At 44.2% G+C, this 24,830-nt stretch overlaps 1 protein-coding gene across 5 annotated transcripts in view; it reads left to right on the top strand.

The window, feature by feature from the left end:
• Positions 1-24,830, top strand: part of znf536 (zinc finger protein 536) — a 195,035-nt gene that overhangs the window by 95,210 nt on the left and 74,995 nt on the right. For all 5 annotated transcript variants that reach the window (XM_024295204.2, XM_024295202.2, XM_024295203.2 and 2 more), the window contains one exon: positions 17,032-19,313. In XM_024295204.2, coding sequence (XP_024150972.1) covers positions 17,033-19,313 — 2,281 coding nt within the window. In that variant the 5' untranslated portion in view covers position 17,032. The remainder of the gene's footprint in view (positions 1-17,031; positions 19,314-24,830) is intronic.

The following is a 24,830-nucleotide window of genomic DNA, read 5'->3' as shown; positions in this document are numbered from 1 at the left end:
TTGTCACACAGCGAACACGGAGTCAAAACACTCCAAAGCGGCGTGAGTCTGGGTGGGAGGAAGACATCCTTGCCTCCTTGTCACCAGCTGGGTTTGGACGTCCCACCGCAGGAGCGTCGGTGACAGCCCACTGAAGGCTGCTTTGTTTCCCCAAGTCGTCTCCATTCCCTCTAATGAGCCATTATGGTTGTGTTTTGTCTCAGTCGTGTTTGTTGGCTGGCTGACTTTCTGAAATGACAAGACAGAGGGAACGGGTAGGGGGTGGTGGATGAGGAAGCTTTCATTTTTCCTTCACCGAAGTGGCGCGGCTCTACCAGACTGAACTATTCAGAAGAGTTGCCAAAACTCAACAGGCTCTGAGGGAAGTGAAGAGCTTCTCCCTCCGCTGCTCCTCCCGAATCAAAGCTCTCTTCAAACTCTTCGTCGGCGGACTCCGGCGGCGTCAGGCGGGATGGAGAGTGATGGGATGCTGGTGTGGGGGAGGGGAGCTGGGTGGCTAAGCAGACACGGTGACAACCCACCTGTCAGCAGGTACTCAGTTTAATTGGGAAACGAGGGCCGCGGGACAGTACCGGGGGCCCATCACTTCTCCCTGTCTGCTCCTTCTCTGACGGGCTTTTGAAGTCGCCTCGTCTGGAGGCCAAGGAGAAGACGTGGAGATCTAACCAGAGGTTACCGGCGTGTGGACCGGCCGTGTAACGTAAGACCCCTTCCTCTCTCAATGCCAACTCCCGCCATCAGGCTGTGTTTGCCCTCTAATGAAACACATCCATCTTCATCACACTCTCTCGTGGCTCTCCAACTCACTTTACAGCATAGTCAGTTAAACCCTCAGGGGCCACTCTGTGCGTAAAAGGATATATAATGCTTTGACATTTCAGCGAGTCCACATTAGGCACACCCACGGAGCATTTGGGTTGGAAAGAGTCATAGTGGAGCCCAGAGGTAGAGCGGAGCCGGGCGGAGGGATTGGGTCTCGCGTAAGCTAGTTAGCTCTTTGGATTCAGTTACTTATGCTGATGTAAGAGGGCAATTGTAAGCTGATACTCAATCTCTCTGTGACCCCTACACTGGCTCTTGTTCTCATATTAGGCTGCACCAAGTCCTAAATAGTGTAACAATAGACTAATAAATAACTCAAATGGACTTAACCGGATAGAAGAGTGTATTAGTGTTGTGGATCACCGTTTAGCTTTCTTACATTTTCCTGAGACTCTTCTTTGGGATTCTTCTGTCTCTTCAGCAGCTTCAGCTGCTTCTTGGGTTTTTCTGTTGATTCTGAAAGAGACACAGGAAATCCTTGAAAAACCAGAAACGGTCGTAAAGCTGCACCTCTACTTTTAATTTTGCATTAATTATTTATTCAACCATCAAATTCTGTTTATCAATGTATACGTCCATCCATCTATTCCCTTATTAAGTATTTATCCATCCAACCATCAGGATCTTTTCTGTTTCTATCTATTTATGGATCTATTCATCAATTTATCTCCAAATGCGTCTCTTAATCTATTCATCCATTTATCTATTTGTGTTTTCCAAGCATCCATCCATCCATCCCTCCATCCATCCCTCCATCCATCCGTCCGTCCATCCGTCCGTCCATCCGTCCGTCCGTCCGTCCATCCTTTCCAAATATGTTTGTTTGTTTTTAACGTTGCTAGCTTTTGGATTTCGGTTTAGCGGTCAGTTCAGCCGCTTTAAGAAAGTAGCGGATGGATTGACGACTCGTGACTGAGTGACTTGACATTGGTCAGAAATTACTTCATGAAGATAATCCAGGAGTTTTTCAAAATAAAACTTCATTCCTTCAGAATCAGATCAGAAATAAAACAGAATAAACATAGGTCATGATTTTTTTTTACCGCGGACCAGTAAAAACTGTATTTTTCTCTGCAACCCAGTACTAACTGTACATTGGACCGGCACTGACTGTATCTCAGACCAGTACTGACTCTACCTCGGACCGGTACCAGACCACTGTTGTAAAGCGCTAAAGTAGTTGTATAATCTGGAAGAAGCAGTTTGTTCATAAAAGTTCATCTCAGAGACAGATTGGAGGAGATTCCTGGTCAGTCAAAGAAGACTCCTGGAAATGCTGTATTATTAATCTGTCCTAGATTAGATTATATTCTGTCTCTGCTGGTCTGCAGAGCTTCAGGATGACCTTCATTCTGAATTGGCAGTAAAAATCCACTCCTGTTGATCTGAATGAATGAAACGTCTGTAGGAAAATGTCCAAACATCTGCAGCCCAACCGTCTCCCGCTCTGCTGTCTTTGTTTGTGGGGGGGGGGGGTGTTCTGCGTGAAAACAAAAGGTCGTGTTGATGTTTTCCGGTAAACGTCGTCATTATTTCTCTCCGGGCGCCGTGTTTTTTTTCTTTTTTCTCCTGGTTTATTGTTTAATGTGTCGGAGTTCAAATCCCCGTAAAGTTTGAGGAATCTTTGTAATTCCCAGGTTGGAGCGTCGGTTCCTTAACTTCCCTCACTCATATTGTATTTCTTCAATTATGTCCTTCTGTCACAGCTGACAGATCCAGCTTTTAATTCACGGCGAGTCACTGAAACAGGGATAATGCCGCCGCCGCCGCTGCGTCACGTCCAGGATACTAATGTTTTCTGTGGCTTCTGCCACATTCCCGTCTGTCGATTGTGTCTGTTTCAATAGTGTGTGCGGGTTCATGGGGGGGGGGGTTGGATAGGTAAAGTCAACACACAGTCCTGCTCCTCCATTGTCCTCCGCAGCTCTTGGGGGGGTTATCCGGCCCCCACATAATCGTGTGGACAGTGCATTCATGCAAAGACGCCAAAAAAAGCGAGATCTTTTCAGCTCGGAACAACAAACATATTTATTATTCATAAAAGCTAATGCATTGTTTCTGTTGCTTTAGATTTGGGTTTTTTTCCTCGTCTTCCTCCTCCTCTCTGTTGTGGCGCCGCTTCCGTGTTGAAGCCAATCCTCCCAGGCAAAGGTTGGCAGAGAAGTTTGAAAGACAAAAGCGGCGGATCCGTGCGATTCAGATCGCTCTTTGAGCCCCGCCGAACGGCGCTTTAAATGTTAAATGGGGGTTGAAGCCTGCCTGAACTAATTTGTAGAGCTTTGCACCATGTTGACATTTAAATGTGATAAGAATAGCAAACTGTACCGCCGACCTATTTTAAAGATGCTTTTGGAATCCATTCACATCAGCTGTGGCCTATAATTAATAAAAAAAGACAGGCCTCCCTTTGCTCCAGATTTGATTATAATACAAGCTTATAAACACACCAGGGATGGATGAGAGGAGGAACTGGGGTAGGGAATGAAGGGGAGGAAGACGGAGGAGAAAGAGGAGGAATGATGGAGGCAGGGATGAAGAGGGAGGTGGATTGCGAACACCTGGTCTTTGAGGCAGATTGCGTTGGCTGGCTGCTGCGCGATCGCATTACTCTGATTCTGCCTCTCTTGTTTGTCAGAGAATTGAGAGAGAAAAGGGGAGGGGGGGCTCTGAAAAATCAGCATGCAAATAACACCACATTGTTAACTTAATCAGATGCAGGGGGAGCAAATATGGAGAGGGGATGGAAGGAGGCTGAGGTTACAACACCTCCCAGCACTGACCACTTCCACCCCCCCGGAATGACCAGAAGGAGGGAGGTGTGTTGTTTCCCTCAGAACGCTAAAAAGCTGCAGATAAATGCAGAGGTTTCGTCTGGAAAGTTCTGCTGTGAGACGATGGTGAAGGTCAGACGGCGGCGGCGGCGTGGGGGGGGCACAACGGCGTTACGAGGCTTTAAACCGACAGCCTTTAGTCAGTATAACAGTTTAATACGCTCAGGATCTGCGGACGCGTTCCCCCTAAAGTCTGGACGCTTCCTGCAGTTTAGTCCTTTATGTTTTCCTCATTTGATCTTTTACATTTTCTCTTCTTTTTCTTGGGGGGGGGGGTAATGTGTGATTGCTTAAAGCATTCACACTAAAGTGATTCTCCTCCTTCTTGTACGTTTTTCAACACATACAAACTCAATCACACTTCCAGTGACTTCTGTAATCCTGGTGTCATCTCATCTGGTTCAGGACATCACTGAGTGTATTTTTGGTATTTATAAACGTTATAGGTTTTTAAATATTGAGCAAAATATTCCCAATAGGAAATGAATGAGAAAGGCTTTTTTTATTTTTTTTATTTTTTTAATTTTAAGTAGATTAACAACAACCCTTAGATGTATTCATGGGCTACGTGTACATTAATATTTACAGCTAATATTTTTAGCTAAGGTTTTTTGACAATTTGTTATCAATACTGAGGTTTTTTTAGGCTAATTTCAAGTTTAGCTTCTATTTTAGCGACAAGCTAACATTTTTGACTAATTTAGTTTACTTGGAGGTTTAGGCCATTTTTGAGTTTAGCTAGTATTTAAGTAACGAGCTAGCTTTTTTGGCTAATTTGTTATCTACTGTTTTTTAAATAGGCTAATTTCAAATTTAGCTTTTATTTTAGCAACATGCAAACATTGTTGGCTAATTTGTTATCTACTAAGATTTTTATAGGTTAATTTGGAGTTTAGCTTCTTATCATCATTCTAACGTTTTTGGTTTAATTTGAGGCTATTTTGGAGTTTAGCTAGTATTTAAGTAATATGCTAGCTTTTTTTCCTTTTTTTGGCATCTACTGGGTTTTTTTATGCCAATTTGGAGTTTAGTTAATATTCTTACTAGAGGCTGACGATTTTGGCTAATGTGTTATCAACTGAAGTTTTTATTGGCTAGTTTAGAGTTTAGCTTCTATTGTAGCAACATGCTAACTTTTTTAGCTAATCTAGATTTTGAGGAATTTTAGGTTGTTTTGGTGTTTAGTTGGTATTTAAGCAATGAGCTAGCTTTTTTATTGTCTATTTTGGCATCTACTAAGGTTGTTTAGTCTAATTTAAAGTCTAGTTCATATTTAAGCAACACACTAAATATGTTTGCAAAATTGGCATGGATTACGGATTTTTAAGCAATTTTACTTCAATTTTTTCAGAAATTTAGATCAACTTCAGTGCTCTTACATAGTACTTTAGCAAAATACGCAATCTTTTAGAAAATTTAACATTTTGGAATTAGTTTTTTGGATTTTCAGCAAATCCCTTCATTTTCTGCCAAAAGTATTCCCACTTGCATTATTAATGCAGCTTTTCTAGTTATTTAGCTTTGCTGACGTCATGTCATCCAGTTCATGTCTATGTCAGACACTCCGAGTGTTCCAGTCGATTCCAAATTAAAATCATACAGCTTCCTGTTCATGAAGATTATTTCTTCATAAAGAAGAAATTTAATCTCCAATTTGGACACCCCCCCCCATGAAAAAGAATATAACAACAGGAAGTAAAACAAATGTTGCTAAAACTAAAATCTTTCACATTTTTTGACATAAACGACTTTCACAGAAATCACAGAAACCAATTTTTATTAAGAGATGCAGGAAAAAATCGATTTGGTGATATATCGCGATATTTCGTTTGGCAATACTTTTATTGATGTAAAAATGCAAACAAATGTGAATGTTCAGCCTTATTGGTTCAGTCAGAGTTTGTGTTGTTATCAGACATGTACTCCTTAGTATAACTTCGTTTTTTCTAAGATAAAAGTTAAAAATGGTTCTGATACAGTCTAGTGTGATGTGTATCGTGTCGCTGGACATGTATCACGATACGTACCAGATTCTTGCCAGTACTTTATATTATGCATCAGAGCTGCGGGGGGGGGGGGGTTAATGTTCAGATCCTTCTGATATATAAAGTAAAAAGTAATCCTTCAGAATAAAAGAACCTCAGTAAATCTGTACTTTAAAAAAAACTTTCTATATTTGATTAAAACGTGTTTCTCCTAAATTCATCCATTCGTGTATCTATTTATTAGGTATGTATCTGTCCCTCTGTCAGCTTTTTCTCTCATCTGTCTTTAATCTATTCATCCATTCATCTCTATCCATCAATCTATCCGTTTGTTTTTCCATAGATCCATTCATGTATCCGTATGTTCTCTCCATCCTGGAGAACGCCGGGATGTTTGTGTCGATCATTTCTCCTCCGTCTAGAAACCAGAGCGACGGCTGGAGTTTCTCCCTGATGGTGTTTTTCCTAAAAACTAGACATGAAACAAATTTTAAAAACCTGTAAATGAAGAAATGAGCTCATCTCGGCCATCAATCATTCAGAATCTCTGAGATGAACTATATTCCTTTGTAGAACCAACATGAAACCGTTTGAGTTTGATGAGTCCACAAAAGTTCAAGCAGAAAACAAAAAAACTTTGAACGATCCAGACGTCCGAAGGTCTTAATTCTGATGAACTGATGATCTTTTAGGACGTTTCTAAACTTTCCAGCCCCAGCTTTTCAACATCTGAGTTTGTGAACTGGCAGAAAGAGAACTTTAAAAATACAAAACAGCCGCTGTTAACGATAAACATCACTTTTAATTTTGTAACAGTTTTAAGTTTGTAGTTTTTTCAGTATTTCTTCAAATTTGAAATATTTGTGATTCAAATTTCCATCTTTTCTTGAAGTTTACAGTCTTAACTTTCCAGTTTAAGACATTTTTTCCCATATTTACCATCAGGTTTTTCATTCATTTCAAACTGATCCAAACTTTACTTTTGATTTTCAAAATAAGACACACATTGTGTTGCTGAAGATTCCAGCTTTTCAAATGAAAGGTTCAGTCAGAACTTTTCCGTTTTATCCGAGTAAATCAGATGTTTTTTGGCCTCTGAGGTTCTCCGACTTCCTGCTTTAATCACGGAGCCGCTGGCGTCCGCCAAACGCCGCTTCCCCGGCATCTCCATCCGTCTTTCATTTCTTTATTTCCCTCCGCGAGAGCCTTTCATCCCCCCCTCGCCCGGCCCCATCTCTAATCTTAAGAGCAGTCAGCACTTTGTTTTCTGATAAAGTTTGATAGATAAACATGCTCTCTTATGTCCCGGGGGGCCCCCGCCCTCTCCCAGGAGCACACCCCTCTAAAGCACTTCCTCTGCTACAATTAGTCTGTAATAAATACAGGCTGGCCTTAAAGCGCAGCTCCTCTCCGAGGCTCTCCTTCCTTTTATATTAAGTGCTACATTAGATCACTGTACATATCTGTGAAAGGGGAGACGGACGGACCGTTTCCCTCCTCCCCGCTCGCCGTCCCGCCGGGCGCACGCTGCAGAGGAGCGCCGTTTCCAGCGGCCTTCCTGATGGCTTCCATGGCGTTTTGTTTGCTTTCCGAAGCAGGAAAGGCGAAGCCGGTCTGCAGCGCCGAATCCCATTTGCCGCCTCAGCCAGGAGCATATGGCAGCCGTACCTGTTCTTCCTCTCAGCGAGGGGGGGGGCGTTCAAACAGACATTCAGACATTGAGGAATCATTCAATTATCGGCCGCGTGATTTAAAATAATTACCTGACTCGCTTCCTGTAATAAGTGCAGCTAATTAGCCAGAGACTTTTGTTTGAGTTGAAAAGTCCCAACAGCAGAAGAAGCTTCGGCTCAAACGCCGTCCTGCCTGCGAGGCGCTCGCGCACGCCCCCCCCTCGCCGCCGCCGTGCACGAGGAGATCCTTCTTTCTTAATTAGCTGTGCAACGATTAAAGTCTCCTCTTAGTAAATTGAGCTGGATTTCCACACCTGTCACNNNNGGTGTAGAGACTGGACGCTGTGGAGGATTGAAGCTCTGGTCATTCTGACGGCAGAACCTTCATTTCTCACACATTTAAATCCAGATTAAAACCAAACGGATCCTCTGGGAGGTGAAGCGTCTCCTACGGAGAAAGACGGACCAAGTCCAGCTGATGTTCTGCTTTCATGGATGAAGGAGAATCTAAAAAAACTTTGTCAGGATAAAGAGGACTCTGACATGTTTGAGTTTAGATCAGGAGTTTGGAACCTGCAGCTCCGGAGACACGAGTCTCTTTTATTCAAGAAAACTTCAAGAGTTTCTAAATGTTAAAAAGTAACTATAAAGTAAAAAATGAAAAAAAGTAAATTAACTCAAACTTAAACTAATTCACAAACACTTTGATGGACAGCGAGTATCACAAGCAGAACTACAACATTTTGTCACATTTTTGTTTATTAAGCAAAATTTGTGTTTTTGAAAAAAATGTAAGAATTTTAAGTGTTTGTAAAATATAGTGAGGTCACTCATCACCTCGGATTTCATTTTGGTTTGTTAGATTAACTTTCTGCAGAGATGCACCAACAACAGTGAAATGAACTATTTAGATTTAATCCCTTTAAGCCTCAAAATGTCCGCCTGGACTTTTCTGCTCATTTTGACTATGAAAGGGTCAGAGAATGTCCTGCAAATGTGTGCTCTTCAACATCTATCATCATTTTACAATGTTTTCTATTCCAGAATAGTGTTATAACAACTCAAAATGAAAAAAAACAAAACAAAATCAAATTTAATTTTCAGAGTTTTTAGTAATAAAAACAGTTCTAATGTACATGAACAACAGATTTTGATTGTTAAAAGTTTAAATGTGTCCAGTATCAAACTATTTACAACAACATTTCTGTATTTTTCTCTCTAAAGGTGTAAAAAACAGAGCATAGAATGTCAAATATCTCCAGGTTTTTGGTCATAGAGGTCAGTCTCTCCTCGTTGGTGATGCTGCCGGTGACAGTCTCACGTCCCAGACTTCCAGGAATGCTCTTGATGCAGAGTTTGCAGCATCAGAGGGAAAAGATTTCACCTGCTGAAGGTTTCCTGCATTTAAAGGTGGTTGACACCTGGATGAACCTCAGTCTCCATCATCAGGTTCTGCATCTTTGTTGACGTGGTGAGCAGCTTTGGTCTCCACAAACGTTACCTTTTCTTGCCAAAAATGAATCCTTCTGTGGCTCCTTCAGTCTCAAAGTCTTCTCTGAACCTCCATGGATGTTTTATTTCTCAATAATTAATAACAATTTAAAAAAAAGTTCTAGGCATGTAAAGCAGGCTCAGACAAACATGAATCCATGAAGACTGATGAGGAGCTGAACCACAAAACGTCTGGACTCCTTTTGAAACAGAAGAGGAACTCTCTAGAACGAGTCAAAGTCAAGGCCCGGGGGCCGGATCCGGCCCTCTGGGTTATTAAAATTCCAGATAATTTTACTTTGTTGTTATTAATGACCTGATGTTATCTTGAGCTCATTTCTAACTTGTATAAGTTTGACCAAATCTATAATTATGTAGAGTAAAATATTGAAAGTTATTTAAGATTTAATTAGATTTATTCTGGATTAATATTCCTGAATTTTTATTATTCATAATTATGTTAAAAAGTTACAGTTTTAAGTTTAAAAATTAGCATTCTGCTAGCGTTTTGGACTATTTTGGCATTTACTAAGATTTTTTAGGATAATTTTTAAGTTTAACTATTTAATCAGCTGCATGCTAGCTGTTTTGGCTAACCTAAGTTTAGTTGTTTTTTTTATTTATTTTTTATTTTTTATTTTTTTGGCTAATTTGGGATTTATCTAATATTTTAGTTTGCCATAAACTTAACCAACTTCAGCTTTCAGCTTCAGTGTTTTTAGCTATCAATTTAGCATCTTCAACCGCTAAATTCCTCTTCCAGCATCACACCAGCATTATCTCAGGTAATGCTGTATATCTAGTTCATAATTATGTTAAAAAGTTACAGTTTTAAGGTTTTAACAATGTAGTTTTAGAGTGTTCAATAATAGTTAATCCAGTTCGACCTAAAGTGTGTTTTGGATTTTATCCCCTGTGTGATTGAGTTTGACCCCCCTGTTGTAGACGGAGTGCATCTTAACCTAAACTAACTCCCATGTGACGGTGGGAGTGTGATGGTGTGGGGCTCCATCAGTTTATGAGTTCCACAAAGATCTCCATCTCCACATGGATCCTCATGGAGGTTCTGGGGCGTTTTGGACAACGATCTGGACTGTTTCAGTCTTTCACGTCGGGGTTGAAGCGTTTCTCGCCGCCGTCGATGCGGTTTTTCCCGTCAGGAATCGTGGGACCGACGTTCTCCTCTGTGACATAAAAACATTTTCCTTCTGTGACCTGAACGCTGCCTTCACCGCGTTAACAAAACGGCGTTTAATCCGGCGCAGGGGTCGACCGTGACCTCCATTGTACAGCGCTCCTGAGGGGCGAGCCGTGCACGCACACGTGCACAGACGCACACACAGCGGAGACATCTGCAGGTCCTCATCATCAGAGTGGGAATAACACCAGGGATGGTTATCATAAAGGGAAGCTTTGAGCTCCCGGCTGTCTCGGGAAGATGACTCTGGAACAATGAACTGTGGGAATCTGCTTGTCCCGCATTGATCTTCCTCCCATGGCATCCCCTGCACGGCTGTCAGAGGCGCGGACGGATAAAAAGAGGCTCGGCATTTCCCCCCGCTCCCTCCCGGAGTCTTTCTCCTCTCGCTGTCAGGAGGGCTGGCACTGATCAGTGGGGATGAGCTGAAAGTTGAACTACCTGTTGACAGGAGCTCTTAAGCAGCCCTCAATGATGCATTGTTGGCGGCAGAGCCTCCTGTTCATTCATGCTCTCCACAGCTATTCAGGCTCCTCGCTGTTGTTTTCTCTGCTCTCTCCGAGGTTATCGCGTCCTCTCCGCTCTCCGCTCGCCTCTAATTGTTCCTCGCTCCCGCTGAAGAAGTCTTGTTTGTGGCGTGTTTACGTGCGCGGGGAGACGTCTGACTCCAGAGCCACAAATTGGACGCCAGGGACGCGGCGCTCGCTGCTTACGGCGAGAAGATCAGCCCCACACCTGCACTGTTTTTACTGAACTTTCCTTAAAGACCCACTCCAGTAAAATCCTGTTCCGTCTCCCGATGGAATAAACGTAAATGAAGAGGTCGGTTCTGATGTCTGCTGGACTTTAGGGCTGATTTTGGGTCCTGGAGCGTAAAGTCGTCCAGAATCGTTCTCTTTGGAGCAGAAAGATTCTCAGGAATATACAGAACCTCTCAGACGGTGTTTTAACATGTTCTTGTAGCATTTTTCTGATGATGGAAGGCAATGATAAAGAAAATGAAACTTTAAGTTACATTTCTTAGCAGTTTTTTAAAGTTCCCCCCAATGAAAATCCTGTTTTTACCGTTTTTATCATGTCTGTGTGGCATATTTTAGTGAAAGAGAACAAATGTAATAAGAAATCATTTTGTATTTCCGAGTATTTCTCCTTTTAAATCCATCAAACTGTCTTGGACAGACTCTGTTTGAATGAATGATCTTCTTTCCATCAACAGCTCTGCTGCACATGCACTAAACCCTCATCTGTTCCTAGTGTCTAGTTCAGGTTCTGGAGAAGAGAAGATGGTATCTTCACATTGACTGCAGTCAAATGAGCCGCCGTTCACATTTCTGTGGTCAAATCAGCATCACTGGATTTTTGGTGTGAGTTTCATCCAATACTTACGGTAGCAGGACTGAGAACGCTGGAAAATCTCCACCAGACTCCACGGAGCTTCTTGATGTGACCACGGAAATGTGAACGGCGGCTCATTTGACCGCAGTTGGAAAGGATTGTAAATCAATGAAAGAGCATTTTGATGTTAGCTTTGATTATTTTATCAAGAACTCTGAGAAACCAATGATTGAATGTATTGATCACAGTCAATAAACATTGGAGAATTAGCTAAAAGAGTCTTTGGTGAACTGGAAGGAGAAAGAATCAGGATTTTGGAGGAAGTTCTGTCCATAAAGATCTTCACTTCCTCGTCCAGCTGACATCTGGATCAGAACCATACAGCTGGACATTACTGCAGTGGTGAAGATTTACGCTAGTGAGACACAGAGCTATCATAATCAGAGGGGGGATCAGGGGCGGGGCTACTCAGTTCCAAAAGCCACGCCCCCTCAGAGGAGAATTTGGAAACAGAGGCTTCAGATCAACATGAAAAACATATTTTTTTACGACATTTAGGTTGTGGAATTGTGGTTAAAAACTTAATAATCATAATTATAGCATTACTGGGAACGTTTTTTAAAAATAAAAAAAATAGTCATAGGAGACTTTAATCAAGCAAATCGGGCAAAAAAATCCTATTAGAAAAAGATTGTATTTATAACGTAGTAAATACGCTGGGCGGGGCCATAAGCTCCACCCCATTCTGACGCATCCACTTGCATGAACGTCTGTTTTCATGGCTCTGATAACGTTCAGTTGGGGTTGTGAGGGCTGTAAGCTAGTGGGAAACGTATAAACAGAGAACTCTCAGAAAGTGTAAGTAGGGCACCAAACAGTCCCGCCCACAACTCAGAGGTGAATTTCTGACAAACTCCTGCCGCTCTGCAGAAACTACGTCCCAGATTTTGGCTAAAACCTCATAATCATGATCAGAAGACGTCCGGGAAGGCTCTGGAATTGCATCAGAAGACGATCAGAGTTGGACTGCAGTTTCGGCGCCCCTGGCGGTTGCTGCGTCGGGGTTAGGAGGTTGGGATGGCGAGGCTGGAGCTGCGTGGAGTGAATCCGGCAGGTGCCACACGCCTGTTCCTCTGCACACCGAGTGTTTTCACCTCATTACAGAAAGCAATAATGCGGTGAAGTCAAAGTGCGAGAGAGAGGAAGGAAAACAAGGCAGCGCCTTTTTTTTATTGGTTTAATTAGACGTCTCGCAAAGACCACCTGCAATAGAAGAAAACACAAAGTGGCGTCTGCGGCGGCGGCGCACCTACCAAAGCAGCGACTGACGCTGCTGCGCAGAGAGGTAATTGATCTCTGCAGTTGAAACCAGTCTAATCACTAAATATTTAGCATTCTGATCCGAGCACATGCAACATATGGTAAATACCCAGCCGGTCCCCACTGGTGTCATTAATGATTTGGGGCAGAAATGATTGAATCCAGCATATTGTGAACAATGATTGATTTGTTTAAAGCAATGACTTTGCTCATGAGGGCTTAATGAGGTATCGCATTTTGATAAGTTGACGGGATTCCTGTCGATCGGAGCCAAAAGAACACCTAATGGCTTTTCGATGCAAAACTTCGGCTCCAAACTCTGATTTTCTGGAGCGGCGGCCGGCGTTTTCGTACAGGAAGTGACACGCTTCGGTTTAAATTCTGCCACCGATGGGGCAGAATTGAAAGTGAAGTGCATTGTGGGGCAGGCGGCAGTCACGATTAAGGCGAGGAATGTGCAGAGGTGTTTACTGGTGCACGTGGTGCTCTGCTGAATATTAAACCACAAACTATAAAGACAACAAGTGAAACGCCGTGAGAAAATGCGAAAGGAAGTCTGTGTGGTTTTGGAGGTATCGGAGGAGCCGCTGGTTTTAATGAGGCAGCCTCGCTGCACATGTCAGGAAATGATAAGGTTATACAGGTTAGAGTAACGGATACTGTACCAGCGCGCGGGTGCATCTGCCGCCGCGCCGGGACGCCAAAATGACCGGTAAGAACGACAAAACTACTTTAAAGGGGGGAGGACTGTTGTCTGCAGTCGAAGGGTTGTGTTGAAGTGTTGATGTGAGCCGAGGAAGAACGAGGGCGGGGGGGTGTCACATAAGAAATGTCCTTTTTAATCAGGGGAAAAAAAAATAAAATGACTGGGGAGCAGGGCGAGCATATTAATGCGCCTCATTTGCATACGCTCGTCAGCCAGTCGGCTAAAAACACACACAAGCCGGATTCGTCAGTTCATTTCACATGATTCCATTGTCTATCTGCCTTTGTTATATGTTAAAGATAAAGGCAGGAATCAAATGGAAGAAAAGGGCAAGCTGCTATCTGCAGCAAATGAGCAACAGCTCATCAACCCGCTTCAAATCTCGCCGTTCTGCTCCGAAAGGAACTCGCACACACGTCAATATCTATATATTTATAAGAAATGTATTTTTTTAGATGAATTCCAGCTTTATGACACTTAGGAAGAATTTGTCAGGGGGGTGTCACATTCCTGCACTAGATAGCCTTCGATTCATGCCCTCAAGATAAGAATCAAGCTGGAGTTGGACGGGCTGCTGAAGAAAGAACAGGCCCCATTATGCCTGCTAACCTCCCTCTTCGTCTGTATTGAGAGTTTTAACAGTATATGGTGTCAGCCGCCGTTACCAGGCAGCATGCTAATCAGCTTAATGAGATGCTGGTTTCTTTTTTTGTTGTTGTTGTTGACCAAAGCCGAACGGTGGTTATTGTTTCTTAAGGCTCTGACCCTGCGAGCAGCCAGGAACGTGTGCGAGCAGATCCGCACGCGTCTCCATCTGGAGAGCAGATGGATCCGCATTAGAACCAGTGTTGCTCTTTTTCTTAAATTATTTATCCGCTCGTGTTGTACATGTGAGATCAAAACACTCTCGAGAACTTGGATTTAAAAAAAGAAAGCAGCCCTGATGCATTTGGAACAGTTAAGAGCTCGACGGAGCGCCGCCTGGAACCGCGTCCTGAGTCTCGGATGGTTTCAACAGGAAATGGATTTGAATCAGGATCTGGATCCAGATTAATTTTAGCCATCTTACCCACTTTTGGTGTCCTGTTGGGCCAAAAGTTTCTCTGAGTCTGAATTCCCCCCTGCTCCCTAAAGGACTATTTAGTGCGAAGCTTTCCAGGATCCTGGACTTTAATGTAATTCAAACACATGATCTCCACTTTTGTCATAAAACCGCCAAAATAAAAAACAAAGTAATATGAACATGCAATGCATTTTGGACTATATTCTTCAAAAAGTGAGCATCAGTCAAGTGTCTTAGAAATTTCCCAGAAGTCTTTGTGAAAAACCAGTGTGTATCAATCAACTCATTCTCACTATGGACACCTTCACATCACTTTTTGAGGTTTTGGGGGTCCCCAACTCGCTGTTTTTTGACATACTGGCTGTTTCCATTAAATCATGGGTCCCCAACCTCCGGCCCATGAACTGGAACTGCTCCAGTATTGGGACGGGGAGTACACTGTACCCTATACCAGTATCGGCACCCTAAACCTAACCTGGAACCGTCTCGCATTTGGGCCCAGTTTGCATCCTTTAGCGTGTCTGGTACCACATTTGATACCAGGTCCGGTACCGAGTTAGGGTACCAGTACTGGCCGCATCCCGAGGACGAGTGCTGCGTCCATAATCACATCTGGTACCACGTCCTGAGGATTGTGGTACCAGTTTGTATTGATTAGACTTTCACGTCGTGAAATCAGTATCGACATATCAACTGTTAAAAAAAAAAAATAAAAATGTCTGAATTGCTTTTAAAATCCAGGACGCTAGATAGTTTTTTAGTAGTCGGAGTATAGGGTGGGAATTCAGACATAGCCATTGTTTTTTTACCAAGACTTTGAACACCCTGACAGAATGGCGACGAATGTATGAGCTAACGCAAAGCGAGGTGTCCAATATCAGAAAGTAATGGAAGACTCAGAAGTTGCTTCTGCAAAGTGCATTTCTGATAATGATAATGAACACCTCAAAGGGTCTCATTCCACCGTCACTTACGGAAGAATGAAACATCAATTTTAGTGCTTTAATATATATATTTTTTAGTTTAAATAATTTTTCACAAGAAGTGGACCATTTGATATGCTTAGTGATGTGCTGTCATGGTAACGGCTAGAGAACCTGAACCGATCCCACTCTTCTGTATGAGGACTAAAGGCCGTGCCACACTGTGATATACGTATTCATGTGTGTTTCTTGCGTCCACCATTGATGTACACAGATTTACGTCGAGGGTTTCGGCTGTCTGGTTTTTACGCGAGTTCGGTTTTGAGCTGTTGAATCTTACGCAGTTATCGCTTGTTTAACGTAGTTTATGTGCAGTTTTTTTGGAAATCTTACGCAATTGTGTGTGATTTTAGCGAGAACACACACATTTCCACAAATATCCATGTATGTCTAACGACCTTTTCACGCATGTACCACCAATGTTTAACTTTTATATACGGTTCACATATCGCATTAAAAATATCAAACAGTTCACGCACAGACCGCGTGACAGGTGTGACAGGTGTATAAGTGGGCTGACCTTTGCCCTCTCCAACAGTCTCTACCACGTTTGGTTTCCCGCTTCCCCCATTCAGTTAATCAGGGCGGGGGTTGGGTCTCCGCCCAGCGGCGATGTCCAGTACAGTATAGAGGGGTCTGGGTACGGGGATCTCCCGGCCTGGCCTCAACCAGCGAAGGATAAGTGATTCAAAGCATTATTTTGGAGAGTTCACCTCTTACCGCTTGATTTTGTCCAGGAGATGAAGCTAAAATTTGTTTCAAAGAAGCTATGTGGTCCAATCGCTTTAACTGAAAAAATATCTACCATTAACTCTGATCATTAAATATGGACCAAAAAACAAACTATTTGTATCATTATTTAATGTTAAACAACGAAAACACGTTTGCTACAAATCCAATAAGGTAAACAAGACAGAAAGACATACAAAAAACTGATTCAATTTAAAGACAATGCAGTTGATGGACAAATTTGAATTTGAAATCCTGACACGTCCATCATTCTGACATTTTAGGAACTTGAAGAGATCTTTTCTGCTGTTTTGTGTTGTCTGTCCACCTATAATCCAGATATTCCGGTTACAAACTGACGTTTAGACCAGAGCAATAAATAATATGGAACATTCACACTTTTTTTAGGTAACAACTATCACTTTTTAATGGACACCCTGCAGCCAATCAGAATCCAGTATTCACCCAGACAGTTGTATGTACTCTGCTAAGTTGTGAGTGAATTCAGACAAAGCCTTTGTTTCCTCACAGGAAACTGAAACTGAAAAACGGTGAGATTCCCATCAAATGTAACACAACTGGAATTTACCCGGTAACAAGTGTCGCGTCTCTGAGATAAGATTGTTGTGTTTAATGGAGGAACCCTTTGGTTTTAAGAGCTTCTGTAAATATCATAATTGTAGCACGGAGGTGGCTTCCCCACAATGCCGTTGCTCCGTTTCATTAAGGCGTGTAATTGGAGGAATTGTGATAGGACGGGCACAAGACTAATTACACATCGCTTGCTGTTTACAGAGTAATTATTGCTTCCAAAAGGGTTTGGAGAGAGGCCCTCTGTGCTGACGCCTGCTCCGGTGAAATGTCTTCAAACACTCTTCTTCTTGTCTGTCTCCAGGATGGAGGACTCCAGTTTGTGTCTCGGTGTATCATCAGCGGTGCCCGACACCGACGCCCATCTCAGCAGTGCCGTGTTAAATGGCCGCTACCCCATCAGTCAGAAGCTTCACCAGCTGACCGCCCAGCTAGGCCACGCCTTTCCAGACCTGCACCGCCCACAGCAGCTTCCCGAGGAGAAGGCAGCCACCCCTCTGGACGAGAAGAGCCACCACGCCGCCCTGGCGAGCCAACCCATTAGTAGCCAAATGGCCCTGCTAGCCAATCAACTCAACAGGAACATCGACGCGGGGGCTCTGAGCGGACTGAACGGGCGCGTCGACCTGCAGCAGTTCCTCAACGGTCAAAACCTCGGCATCATGTCTCAGATGAACGACATCGAAGACGACGCTCGCAAGAACAGGAAGTATCCGTGTCCGCTGTGCGGCAAGCGCTTCCGTTTCAACAGCATCCTGTCGCTGCACATGCGCACGCATACGGGAGAGAAGCCTTTCAAGTGTCCGTACTGCGACCACCGAGCGGCTCAGAAGGGCAACCTGAAGATCCACCTCCGCACGCACAAGCTGGGAAATCTGGGAAAGGGGCGGGGCCGCGTCCGGGAGGAGAATCGGTTGCTGCACGAGCTGGAGGAGAGGGCCATCCTGAGGGACAAGCAGATGAGAGGCAGCGGCAGTCTTCTGCAGACGGCGCAGACTTTGGGACTCAATAGCAGCACCAACACCCATCAGCAGCAGATCAGTTCGGCGTGTGGGCCCCCGCCGCCCCCCAGTCTGGCTACTCCAGAAACACTCTGCCAGCCCTCGACTTCGCCTAAGCCGACCGGAGCTCAGGATGAGCAGTCCGCGAACCCGGGCACGGGCTTCCGCTGTACCTTCTGCAAAGGGAAGTTCAAGAAGCGGGAAGAACTGGACCGCCACATCCGCATTCTTCACAAACCCTACAAATGCACCCTTTGTGAGTTTGCTGCCTCCCACGAGGAGGAGCTGATCAGCCACGTGGAGAAGGCCCACATCACGGCCGAAACCACGCAGGGCCAGGGTGCCGGCGGCGCGGGCGGCATGCAGATGGCCACCGAGTTTCGCTGCGATGTCTGCGGCCAAGTGTTCAGTCAAGCGTGGTTCCTCAAAGGTCACATGCGAAAGCACAAGGACTCTTTCGAACACTGCTGCCAAATCTGTGGCCGCCGCTTTAAGGAACCCTGGTTCCTGAAGAACCACATGAAGGTGCATCTAAACAAGCTGGCCATCAAGAGCAAGCCCCCCCAGCACAGCGAGCAAGACATGGCAGCCATCAACAGCATGAGCAGCCTGGCTCAGGAAGCTCATGCCAACCTGTATTCCCGCTACATCTCCTGTCTTCAGGGAGGCTTCCTCTCCCCAGACAAGCAGGGCCTCAGTGAGCAGCATCAGATGCTGGCGAAAGCTGGGATTGTCATGAAGGAGAAGGAGATGTTGGGGAAACTGCTCGGCCCTATGGCTGGAGGTGTTGCACATGGGCTGGGCGAAAGCGAAAAGCGCTCACTCCTCGGTTGTCTCAACCTTGTGCCGCCGCTGAAATCCAGCTGCATGGAGCGCCTCCAAGCGGCGGCCAAAGTGGCAGAGATGGACTCGCTCAATAGCTACCAAGCTTGGCAGATCATGGCTCGCGGAATGGAGATGGACCGAGCCTTCATGCCCAAGGACCAGCAGCACCCGCCCCACATGACTCCAGGACCGGACGATGAGACAGGCGGTGCCTTGGCTTCCTATTCAAAAGACAAACCCGACTTCTCCTTGCTTGCTTCCAGTGATAGCTCTAAGCAGAAGCAGCTCTCTGATGCCCTTCAGGTCTCTAAGACCTCAGGTGGAGCCATGATGCCAATGAAGGAGGACGGCAGAAGCTATGAAAGTCACCGTGACTTACTGCTTCACCACGGGAATGCCGAGGCTCCTGGAGTCTTGGCTGGCCTCGGAGGCCCCAACGTCGACTACAGCCTCTCCGGCCTGTCCGGCCTGAAGGAGAAGCCCTCTGAGTGTCCCGACTGCGGTCGGGCCTTCAGAACCTACCATCAAATGGTTGTCCACTCCCGCATACACAGCAGAGACGGCAGGGCCATCGACGAAGCACTTCAGCAGGGCGCAGAAGAGCGCCGCGGATCAGCCAGCGATCCCGAGTCGCAGTCCATCAGCCGATCCACCACCCCGGGATCATCCAACGTGACGGAAGAGAGCGGCGCCGGCGGAGGACAGTCTCAGACGGGGAGCGTCCAGGATGACAGTCCACATCCCTCTTCGCCATCCTCAGGTAGGACAACAGATGTTAAGAGCGTCTTGTTTAGTTGTTTTAAAACAGACCTGTCCAGGGGATACCCTGCCTTCACCTAACAGTGGTTGGGATAGGCTCCAGCAACCCTGTGACCCTAAAGGGGATTTAGCAAGTTTGGAAAATTAATGGATGGATTAATCAATGGACAGATGGAGGGACGGATGGATGGGTGGATTGATTGATGGATGGATAGATGAACGAATGGATGGATAGACAAATTGTTGGATGGATGGATGAATGGATGGATGATTTGATAGACAGACAGATAGATGGATGGATAAATGGACGAACGATTGGTACAAAACTGTAATAATAACATAATTTTTCTAAATAGTTTGAGCCAAAGTGTGAGCATGTTTGTTTTTGAGTTGTGTAACAGTGAACAGGGACTGAATTGATTCAATTATAATCCCCCTACGTGCTGAAGTCTGTTGGCTTCACATTTATTTCAAATCATCCTCAGGAAGGAAGTGAAAGAGTCGGACTCATTAACACCACAGCCTTTCTGGGAGGAGTCTGTCTTCCTCCTCATTACCATACTCCCCCCTTTAACCCCCTCACACCCACAGACACATTTTGTCCTGCAGTAACTTCCAAGGACTCAGTCGTGAAGACGGCGGCGGCGGCGCCGCGGCCTTCTCGTTTGCAGGTCGTCCGTCTGAATCCCAGAGGAAGAAGAGCAAAGACGAGGAGCGCAGGGACGCTCTCGCCTTAACCACAGCGATTAATAAATGTCTTTAATAAACACGTCGGAGGAAAGCAGCCCCCTCCCCTCTCCCCCTCCCCTCCCCAGCAAACACAGCCCAACTGGGGCTAGATAAGTGTATGTTTAGTGGGATTAAGGGAGGCTCATTGCTAATGATTACACAAGTTTTTAAAGGTAACTTTTGCTTGCTCCTCAGGGCACAACACTGGCATTAAGAATCGCGCGCAGTAATTAGGTCACGAATTCGCGATAATCAGTCGGTTTAAGCTAAACAAGACACTAATTAAAGATATACATATAAAGCAGGTCAAAAAAATTAGCGAGCTTCGTTTGCAAGAGCGAGGATGTGCTCTTAAGTCTTCTGAGAAAGAAAAACACATAAATATATATATAAATAGAAATCAGAGTGGCTTAGCTTAAGGCTGTAAGCAACTTAATTCCACCAGTGGAGATGAAATTGTTTATTTATTCACAGAGGCATGAAGTCCTTATCATGCCTCTGTGTAGTGTGATGGGTTTGAACATGGGACAGGCTATGTTTATTTTAATCTAAGAAATAATAACAGACAACCCACCCCCACCCCAATTAGGAATTAATGAAAATGAGAGTGAGATAAAAACCTATTTTCTTTATAGAGACTATTAAACATAACACTTTCTCAACAGGCTTGGGTGTGGGGGGTGCAGCGGATGTAATTATCTTCTGAATTTTAATGCTGAAAGTATTTTTCTCCATATCTAACACACACACACACACACACCCTCTTCCTCAGCTTCTTCCTCCTCGTCTCGACTTAAGCACCTCAAATCTGATGGGAGCGGCTTTGAAAAGCTGTTTACCAACAAACAAGGTCTCTTAAAACCGGCAGAATTCACCAAATGGTTTCACTTACAGGTCTTCGTTAGATAAACTGTGTTAAGCATTGACTGTATATGAGAACTGGACTGACTGTTCCAAACAGGAAGTTCCCACTGGCTCCGAGAAGATCCATAGACTTCATTAGAGAAATAAATAGCTGCTACTCATAATGGTAATAATAACTATTCTTGCTCCATTTTTTTTTTTATTATAATTTTTCTGTAGTTCAAGTTATAAACTGACCAATCAGATCCCTCAGTAAAGTAGGCTGCTGGCCCCCATGCCCAACAATCAAAACGTTTGATTGACAGATTCCATGGGGTTGGGCCTTCCGACATGCTCACTTCTGATTGGTGAGAGTTCTGTCAGAGAAACTCAAATCGATTCAGACCAATCACTGCTTACTGGCTCCAAAATGGTGGCGTCTGTATCACAAAAAAATTGACTTGGGCTACGTCAGAATCCCCATCTTGATCCCCAACTACTGAATAAACGATCTAGTCTTCTGGATTTTGAAAGCAATTTGGACACCATCCTCACAATGCATCATATCCACGAAGTACTAAAAGCCGAGCAGATAGAATAAGTTACTGGATGAACTCCACTGTTGTTGTTAGCTTAGTTTTTGCCGTTATTTGTTACCATCAAGCTAGTAGACTTTAGCATTGTACGTTGGCATCAAACTAGCGGAGTTTAGCATTGTACGTTAGCATCAAGCTAGTGGACTTTAGCATTATATGTTAGCATCAAGGTAGTGAACTTTAGCATTGTACGATAGCATTAAGCTAGCAGACTTTAGCATTATACGTTAGCACCAAGCTAGCGGACTTTAGCATTTTACGTTAGCATCAAGCTAGTGGACTTTAGCATTATACGTTAGCATCAAGCTAGCAGACTGTATTCATTTTGTGTTTGATTGTTCTGGACTTTATTGATTGATTATTGATCTATTGAGCTTAGATGGATTCAAATTGATTAATTTGTTTTATCAATCCAGCCCTCACCATAACCATAACGTACTGCTCAGTGGAGACGGTCTACAGAGGGATTTATTTAAATAAACCCCAAACTCAACAGATTAGAAATGTTCTCTAAAAGCTGTTTTATTTTCTTCTATTTGATGCGTTTTGTTTCTCGGTGAAGACTCCCGTCAGTTTTAGACGGTTTGACTTTGTTGAAGCAGAAATGAGACGTTTAAAGTTTCAGGTGTGTTCTTTAAAAAGTTCCTGGTTGAAGAACAGAAACCTTAATGATGCTCGTTTTTACCTCTTCCTGTGTTTTTTAGTCACGAGTGCCAAACTTCACGACTCACACGATGTGATTCACATTTAGACCTCAGGGACTTTCAAATTAGAAGCTTTGATGTGTGAAGAGTATGTGTGGAGAAAGGTGTCATGCTTCGCCTCTGCATGCCTTTGTTTGGCGTGCGCGCCCGCCGCCGGCGTGCGTGCACGTGTGTGTGCGCATCACGCTCTGGAACAGGATGTGGCCGCTGTACCATTGTGTTTACCTTAATAACTCGGCTCATCAAAGGGAGAAACGGGTGATGTTTCTCAGAGCGTGCGCACACCTGCGAGCGTGTGCACGTGCAGGCCTAACCACCTCCCCGCCGCCATCCTGAGTTGAACTTAAATTATAGTAATCAGCGATAACATCTCAACTGTGAAAGAAGGTCAGCTGTGCTGCGTTTGTCTTTGAGACGCTTAAGAGTGAAAAAGAGAGAAGTGCTGAGGGGGGGGGCTGCTGGGGGGGCAGAAAACAAAGGCTGCTGTCAGCGGCGTCCTCTGAAGATGCTCCTTGTTAATCAGCTAACCTTGAGCGCGCCTCGGTTCCGATGGGAGGTCGTTCGCCGCACCGACCGCTGGGGTACAGCAACAGGTTTGTCGGACATGGAGGGGGTTCCCGCCCCCCCCAGAAGCCCCCCTTCTCCGCACAAATCACCTCGACTGATTCCGGCTTTTGTGGTTAAATGCGTTCGGGGGGGCGCGCTCGGCTCCTGCCTCTGTGCTGGTGGCAGTCAAAGACTGGTGCGCTCCCTCCGGCTGCCGGCGTCTCTTTCTGTGTCTGGAGAACCCCCCCACCACCCCCCCGTCTACATTTTCCTTTTGCGTTTAACATGGCAGGGATTAGCCGGCATATCCCTGGTCTTACCACGGCTCAAACGAGCAGGCAAAAACGCTTGCTCCATACAAATTGAAATTGGATTTGCCAACTTGACGCCTTAGGTTATAAAGCGTGGATATTCGTCTAATTGCAACAGTACAATGGGGGCGTAATTACACATGCAGACAAACTGTTACAGTGTAATTACTGTGTCATTGAAACAGGAATAAAGTAGAATGGAACCAGATCCAGACCGAACGGCTACCTATAGAATCATGAAGAGATGTCATCAACTCTGGAAACTTCTCCAGCGGTTTCTGTTGTCTGTAAGTAAAACCAACGATTCTCTGGAATAAAAATCTCCTTAAAGTATTTTTTGCAGCTGAGTCGCAAACAGAGAAAGTGACCCGAGAATCTGACGTCATCCTCCACGAAACCTGAGGTTGGGTAGAGATCATTGACACATTTAGAGATGGACTAAACAAAGCTGTGACATCACCAACAGAAACAGACTTACTTCTGGTTCCAACAAAATGAACGACACGGACGTCACCATTTTGAAACCACACCAGTGAGCAAGCAGTGATTGGTCAGAGTCAGTTTGAGTCGTCGTTTCTATGGTAACCGCTCTTGCCCATCAAAAGTGAGTTTGTTGGAAAGCCACACCCCTTCCACTGAAACCAGGCTCGGGAGAATCTGTCAATCAAACTCTTCAAATGTTGGAGGTTGGGGGCCAGCGGGCACCACATGCTCTTACTGAGGCCTCTGATTGGCCAGTTTAAAACTTGAGAATATATCATGAAAAAAAAAGTTTTAGCAGGACGAGTTAGAACGGTCTTTCTGATCAATAGAATGAATGAGTTATAGCTGTTAATTTTTCAATGGAAGTCAATGGGACCAACAGGTACTTCCTGTTTGGAACGCGAAGTGGGAGGAGTCACTCAGTCCAGTTCTCTCTACATACTGTCAATGGTGGGGACATTAACTGGAGTTTGCTCCACCCACTTCAACGATGTTCCAAGAATGAGCGTTTGGGCGGAGGAAAGTAAAAGGAAGTGTGTGTGTGTTGACTCCACCCACCAGCCAATCAAAAAACAAGAGTGTAACAATACACAAATGCAAGAACCAATAAAATCAAATAACAAAATACCCCCTCCCCCTCTCCCCCGCCCCAAACTGGAAGTTTTCTCATGATTGAACTTAAGTTGATGGGAGCTGAAACCAGCCCCCAGTGGTCATTTAAAGAACGGCATCATTTATTTAAATTAGGAGAATGTTTTATTGGCTTCTCTTCATTTCCTGATGTTTGCTGCATTTTGGTGAAGTCTGGAGCCCCGCCCCCAATCATCTATAAACGTTTAACTGGAATGAAACGCCTGGAGGTGCTGATTTTCCTGCCGTATTTGAAACAGCTCCATCTAGTGTCCAAAAGCCTGCCCAGAAGCCTGATGTTTAGGCTGTTTCCTGTTCTGTTTTTGACTTTCTCCAAACAGTTTCTGAAGTTTTTTTTTTGACAAAATAAATTAGCGAAGCAAATCAACTTTGAGTTCGTTTTTAATATTTTTTATTTTTTATTTTTTATATTTAAAAAAATCCTTCAAAACTGTTTTGAAAAACTGCAACATTTTAGTGTTTTTTAAGTGGCAGTGAAATAAAATTTGCCTTTAAAAAAAGTTTCTGTTTTATAAAATTCAAACAAAAATCTGAAAATATGTAGAGAAGCTGGTATTTTGGTAAAAACATCTTCAAGTTTGGTGCAGAATCCTTTTGTTCAATCTTTTTTTTTCATTAAATTTATCTAAAATAAAAAAAGCCTCGTAGAGAATAC

The sequence above is a fragment of the Oryzias melastigma genome, linkage group LG3 (assembly GCF_002922805.2).
Source record: "Oryzias melastigma strain HK-1 linkage group LG3, ASM292280v2, whole genome shotgun sequence".
NCBI lineage: Eukaryota > Metazoa > Chordata > Actinopteri > Beloniformes > Adrianichthyidae > Oryzias > Oryzias melastigma.
The sequence above is the reverse complement of the archived record's forward strand: the minus strand, read 5'-3'. Positions and strand labels throughout refer to the sequence as shown.